This window comes from Olea europaea, chromosome 1 (genome assembly GCF_002742605.1).
Source record: "Olea europaea var. sylvestris chromosome 1, O_europaea_v1, whole genome shotgun sequence".
In the NCBI taxonomy this organism is placed as follows: domain Eukaryota; kingdom Viridiplantae; phylum Streptophyta; class Magnoliopsida; order Lamiales; family Oleaceae; genus Olea; species Olea europaea.
The window spans coordinates 1,553,178-1,560,379 of record NC_036237.1 but is presented as its reverse complement, the minus strand read 5'-3'; the positions used below and the strand labels follow the sequence as shown (position 1 = coordinate 1,560,379).

At 38.9% G+C, this 7,202-nt stretch overlaps 1 protein-coding gene across 1 annotated transcript; it reads left to right on the top strand.

Moving 5' to 3' along the window:
- The first annotated feature begins 2,512 nt into the window (after positions 1-2,512).
- On the top strand, positions 2,513-6,511 carry LOC111410784 (LRR receptor-like serine/threonine-protein kinase). The gene is made up of 2 exons (XM_023041352.1): positions 2,513-5,708; positions 5,802-6,511. Exons 1-2 carry the CDS (start codon positions 2,897-2,899, stop codon positions 6,296-6,298), a joined length of 3,309 nt encoding a protein of 1,102 aa, XP_022897120.1. The 5' UTR covers positions 2,513-2,896; the 3' UTR covers positions 6,299-6,511.
- Positions 6,512-7,202: the final 691 nt, after the last annotated feature.

Sequence of the window (7,202 nt, the reverse complement as noted above, 5' to 3'; positions counted from 1 at the left end):
TTTTTATGGTGCGTAATTAGAAGAACTTTTAGAAGGAATTGACTTAAAGTAACTTTTTTAAAAAGTCCTTCTAACAAAAAAACAAAAAAGCCAAAATTAAAAAGAAACAAAAAATCATGTCAAACCAGCCTTAATTATTCAAAAGGTGTATAAAACTTTCGAGGGTTGCACAAATTAATTGTCTAATTACTAAATTCTAATTTGAACTATGTATACAAGACGTGTCTCTAACTTAACTCTTACTTATTCACATTAAAATAATTATACGCATGAAAGACCATACCATAAATTAAATATATTGTTTGTATTGTGTTTTGCGAAAAATTATAAATGGGCAGCATGGGAGTTGATTATATTAGTGGTAACAACTAACAAGGATCCATGTTCATATGAGGCATACCTTCGTACTCACGTCAAGTTGGAAGGATTGTTACCTGTCATTATATATGTAACTTTTATGCTTTTTATGTGTTGTGTTCTTTCTCATTCTCCAAGTCATTAAGATTAAACTTATTCAAAACTTATCTCACGACTTGACAAGTTTAAAGTAAAAATATAAAATTTTGCTATGTTGTTCATCAAAATTTCTGCCATAGAGTATTTTCAAAAATCCTAATGAGAATGGTACATGAAATGAAATTCATCGAAAAGTATCATCATAAGAGTACCTGTCGGAGAATGCAAGTCGAATCTACATAAGGTTAGCACATATATTAAACTCGCATACATGTATGAGTTGTTTAGTAAAGTAAATTATAAAATCTTACTTATTGAACTTTTTAATTTAACTCTATATTATATTATCATCGGCGGATCCAGGGACGGGCTACAGCCCAGCCCTTCGGCCTCAAATGTCCATTAAAAAAAATGAAGTAAATTTTTTTTTTATGTACAATATTTTATTTTTTATATGTATTAGCCCATGTTAAATTTTTTTCTGGATCCGCCACTGTATATTATATTATATATTAGTCGTCAAAATTAATACACAAACACGTAATGTCTTGACGTTGAACAATAATATTCTCCTTGTCCCTCTCATGTGCAACCCCTCATCTCTTGCTTAGATTCCTAATAAACATCCTTGCAAGATAATTTAAGTAAAATAATAACAATTTCATATCTAAGTCACGAGACAAGCAACATGTGGATCAAACAAATCAGTATGTTAGCCTTCTGTCACGCGACATCACGTGATTGCTGGTTTTATTTATTAGGGAAAATACCTATGCCTATGTTCGGGGAAACATTTTATGAGCTTTCAATTTTACTTTTATAAGTTTGTCAAAATTCAAATATTAATTTCAACTACACATCTTATAATTTTTTATTATTTTTTTTAATGACGGGTGAACTCGCAGCCGCTACCCTTCGAGTGCGCACTGGATAAACCACACCAGTTAGGTTAACCGTACTAGGCAAACCCGGTGTGACAGGCTCGACCGAGAAAGTGTTAGTAGGAGGAATCGAACTCTTGACCAAAGGCCTCTGCACTCACCTACTCCACTAACTCGACCACCCCATGAGGGGTATTACACTTCTTATAATTATTCACATGTTTTGTGGTTCGCACCATTACTCCTTCTAAAAAGTTAGGTAGTGGTTGGTTTGCATTTTTATTTTTAAAACGATTTTTAATTTTCCCTGAAAACGGTCCGTTTTCCGTATTTTGAGCGTTTTCGACATTTATAACTGAAAACGCTGAAAACAATAAAAAGTCGTTTTGCGTTTTCAGTTATAAATTTTAACTCGTTTTCGAAAATGAAGGACCAAACGCGTTTTCCGCGTTTTCGAAAACGGAAAACGAAAAATGGGTTGAAAATAGCAAACCAACCACGGCCTTACTAATAAATGTTCCCGGCTATTGTTTATCACCAATAAGTCAAATGGGCAGCCAATTTTATCATTTTCCACTGCAAATCATGACATGTCACATACTTAAGAATCAAATATGATTCCTAATGGTGTCATAGATCTGCCTAGCTATGGATCAAGAATAAGATCATAAAGATCTATCCAATACTGTATTTATTCTGTGGTCTGCTGATTTAGATCTAGATCCAAAGTGATTTAGTCCTTGCACATTTTTGCATTCAAATTCATACTTTTTGATATTTTTCTTGAAAGATACCAAAATTGAACTGCAAAGTATTACGGAATACGTACTACTTCATCTAAGAGTTTTAGTTCTAAAAAGAATAAGCGAGGTAATTCATGTGGATGATGTCGAGTCTTTCTTGTCATGACAAATCAAGTCTTGTCTAAATTCGTTATTTATAAAAACTCTTGTTTTTTTCCTCCTTATTAGTTACCGAAGGAAAAAAAATGCAATGAAGACAAGTTTTACTGAAGAAAAATTACAATGAAGACAAGTCCCAGCTATGCATATAGCATGCTTCGCCATAGTAATTGGCTGACAGTGATAGAAGTGCAAAAATTAGAAAAACTATATATATATATATATATGAAAATAAATCCCAATAAAATTTTAGAAAATTATAAGATCGAAGGATGTAAAGGTCACATGCAAAGTGATAAAAGTTGATACTAAAAAATTTCCAGTGCCTACTCAGTACTCACTAGTCATTCATTTCATCACTTGTCTCTACCTTTCTCATTTTAATACAAAAACAGCCATTTCTCTGTCTGCGCACTACTGTAAAAGAATACAAAAAATTAGCCATCTAAAATTCCATCTCTCTCTGCAAAAACATAATGGCCTAGCTGTTCTTGGATCCAGAGATTCTGGTTTCTTTAAATTTATTATATAAACCCTTAATTTAATCCATAGCCCACATGACATGATTTTCTTTATCTCCCAATTGTTTCTCCCTAGGCTCAAATCTTCTTCCTATTATTTGTGTTTGCACACATTGGAATTTGTAGCATAGGTCTAATGCCTGTTAATTCATGGACCCTTTTCTGGGCTTTCATTTTTTTCGTTTTATCAACTGTTTCGGGTTTGAATCCACAGGGGGAAGCGCTTATAGCGTGGAAGAGGACGTTGAAGGGGTCCCTCGAGGCATTAAGCAATTGGGATCCAACAGACGATACCCCTTGTGAATGGTTCGGGTTAGCTTGCAACTTCAATAAAGAAGTTGTGGAGCTGAATTTGAAGTATATGGACTTACTTGGAAATGTTCCGAGTAATTTCAGTTCTTTGGCGTCGTTGAAGAAGCTAGTCTTGTCCGAGACAAACTTGTCAGGATCAATTCCGGAGGAGATTGGAATTCTTCAAGAACTGACGTACTTGGATTTGAGTGACAATGCATTGACAGGTGAAATTCCAGATGAGATTTGTCACTTGCCCAAGCTAGAACAACTTCTTTTGAACACGAATAGACTGGAAGGATCTATTCCGGCTGCGATTGGGAATTTAACGTCCCTGATGTCGTTGATTATCTATGATAATCAACTCAGTGGACCAATTCCAGGCAGCATTGGCAGCCTGAAAAAGCTTGAAGTTATTAGAGCTGGAGGTAACAAAAACCTGGCAGGCTCAATCCCACAGGAAATTGGCAATTGCACCAATTTGATCATGTTAGGCCTGGCCGAAACCAGCATTTCAGGATTCCTCCCTCCGTCCCTCGGCCTCTTGCGAAATCTCAAGACCATTGCCGTCTACACCACACTTCTCTCCGGCCAAATTCCACCTGAATTAGGCGCCTGCATCGCCCTGGAAAACATCTACCTCTATGAAAACTCCCTTACCGGCTCAATCCCGACAAATCTTGGTAACCTTCGTAATCTACAAAACCTACTTCTCTGGCAAAACAATTTGGTGGGAACCATTCCTCCCGAGCTTGGAAACTGCCATCAACTGCTCGTAATTGACATTTCCATGAATTCGTTAACCGGCAGCATCCCTGAGACTTTTGGGAACCTGGCCTCATTACAAGAGCTGCAGCTGAGTGTAAATCAAATATCGGGCAAAATTCCCTCACAACTTGGGAATTGTAATGCCCTCACTCACATCGAACTTGACAACAATCAAATCACAGGTACTATTCCATCAGAATTTGGGAATCTGCCAAACCTGACGCTGTTATTCTTGTGGCAAAATAGCCTGGAGGGTGATATTCCGCCATCTTTATCTGCATGTCATAAGTTGGAGGCGATTGATATGTCACAGAATTCATTGACGGGTCCAATTCCAAAAGGTGTTTTTGAATTACAGAAACTGAACAAGCTTTTACTATTATCTAACAATCTTTCCGGCAACATACCGCCGGAAATCGGGAACTGTTCATCCCTGATTCGATTCCGGGCCAGTAGTAATATGCTTACGGGGCAAGTTCCGCCAGAAATCGGGAGGTTGAAGAATATAAATTTCTTGGACCTCGCTTCAAACCGGTTAACCGGAATTATACCGTTGGAGATCGCTGGATGCCAAAATCTGACGTTTCTTGATCTGCATTCAAATTCTCTCTCTGGACAGTTGCCAGGGAATTTGAACCAGCTAGCCACTCTCCAGTTCTTGGATGTATCTGAGAATTTCGTTGAAGGTACGCTAAATCCGAGTCTTGGCTCATTGAGTTCACTGACAAAGCTTATCCTTGGAAAGAACAGGTTATCTGGTTCTATCCCAACCCAACTCGGTTCGTGTTCCCGGCTTCAGTTACTTGATTTAAGTAGCAATGGGCTCGAGGGACAGATTCCGTCGAGTTTGGGGAAGATTCCGGCCTTGGAGATTGCTCTGAATTTGAGCTGGAATAAACTTTCCGGTGAGATCCCATCAGCGTTTACCGCTTTGGATAAGCTTGGAGTTTTGGACCTTTCTCACAACCAGCTATATGGAGACCTTCATTATCTGGCTGAACTTCAAAATCTTGTGGTGTTGAATGTGTCAAATAATCAGTTCTCGGGACATGTGCCTGAGACGTCATTCTTCGCCAAGCTGCCACTTAGCGTTCTAGCTGGCAATCCCGAGCTGTGCTTTTCGGGTAATGCGTGCTCTGCCGACAAGGTTGGCGCCACTAAACACGCGGCCAGGGTGGCAATGGTGGTGTTGCTCAGTACTGCATGCGTCCTACTATTGGCTGCACTCTACATTATCCTCGGAGGCAAAATGCGGGGACGTGGTGCCCACAATTCTGATTTGGACAGCGTCGGCGATGTGGAGTTAGGCCCGCCATGGGAGGTCACAGTGTACCAAAAGCTTGATTTCTCAATTGTTGATGTGACCAAGTGCTTGACAGCTGTCAATGTGATTGGTCGCGGTCGATCGGGCATAGTTTATCGAGCAAACATTCCATCAGGATTAGTTATTGCTGTAAAAAGATTCCGGGTATCGGAAAAGTGCTCTGCATCGACATTTTCGTCTGAGATTACAACGTTAGCTCGCATTCGACACCGGAACATCGTTAGACTATTAGGTTGGGCAGCTAACCGGAGCACCAAGCTATTGTTCTACGACTACATGCCTAATGGTACATTAGGTTCATTGTTGCACGAGGGATGTGGAGGCGTACTCGAGTGGGAAACTCGTTTCAATATTGCTCTAGGAGTGGCAGAGGGTTTAGCCTACTTACACCACGACTGTGTGCCCCCGATCCTCCACCGAGACGTCAAGGCACACAACATTCTCTTGGGGGATCGGTATGAACCATGTATGGCTGATTTTGGGCTTGCCAGGTTCATCGAGGAAGAAAATGCTTCATTTTCAGCAAACCCCCAATTTGCTGGATCATATGGCTACTTTGCTCCTGGTATATTTTAAATTAACTATAACTTCTGTTACTTGTCTAAATCCAAGTTTATATCTGGCATGAAAGACTAAAAATTGTTTCTTTTGGTCGTAGAATATGCTTGCATGGTCAAAATTACTGAGAAGAGCGACGTCTATAGTTATGGAGTCGTGTTGCTAGAAATCATAACTGGAAAGAAACCAGTTGACCCATCATTCCCTGATGAACAACACGTGATTCAATGGGTTCGGGATCACCTAAAGAGTAGAAAGAACCCTGTTGATATCATTGATCAAAAGCTTCAAGGCAATCCAGACACACAAATTCAAGAAATACTCCAAGGCCTCGGAATAGCCCTACTCTGCACCAGTAACCGGGCAGAGGATCGCCCAACAATGAAAGACGTCGTGGCCTTATTAAAGGAAATCCGGCATGAGCAGACTACAGTAAGTGAATCCCACAAGACAGCCAGCATATCATCTAAAATCTCCAAAGTTCCATCGAATTCATCCCCATCTGTGACCCCAGCTCAGTTGCTCGTACAAGGGTCGTCTAATTGCTCGTTCACTTACTCCTCTTCCTCAGCAAGTTACAACACAGTACATCAATAATTTGTGCAATGTAACATTAAGAGTAGAACAGCACTGTAAAAAGTACTTCTAAGTGTTTAGGTTCAGCCGAGTGTATAGCAACCTAACAAAATTAGTTCTATCAAGTGGATGAGTCTGTGATTTAATTACAACGATCCAACTCTTTTGTTGCCTATTCAAGCATTTACACAATATGCTAACATTAATTCTTGTGTGTAAGCTGTGCTTATTCAAGCATTGTATTGTTATTTTATGCCCAATCAAAATAACCTGCCACATGGTACACAACAACCGAAAAATATCGAGCTGACATGGTGAGGAGAAAAAAAACACGAGCGTTAACAAAAGACTTCTTTGCCCTCTAGTCAACGAAGTCAAAGACATGTTCATGTCCAAAAGTTCAACAAAACGCACTTAAAGAAAATAGTTTAAATGTAAATATCCCAAGAACGCCAACTTGAGACGCTAGAACACAAAACTTGAAAGCTTAAACTTAGCTTGATTGTTTAGAAAACCCCATCTTCTAAACTAAAAAATTATAGTACTAAATCGTTATGCGTTTCTTTCACTCATACAATAACCAGATTTTTTAGTGACCTCCCAACATAATCTGACATAGACAACTCTCTTTCTTAAGTACATCTTATTTGAAGAAGAAAAATATTTCCCAAAAATTCAATTCACAATTAATGCATTCAGAAATACATGTGCTTCTAATTATCCACCTCATATTGAAAAGACTAGTCCCATGTGCATGAGTGTATAGGATATCAACCTTTAACAGGTTGCTTTGTGCACGAGCTCTTATCTATCATTTTATATGAAAAGGGATTCCAAGATGTCTCGATGGGGGCATTTGTACCCTTTTTCTCTCTTCTCAAAATTGTTGACGATTTCGAAGATAATCTCTCTCTCTCTCTCTCTG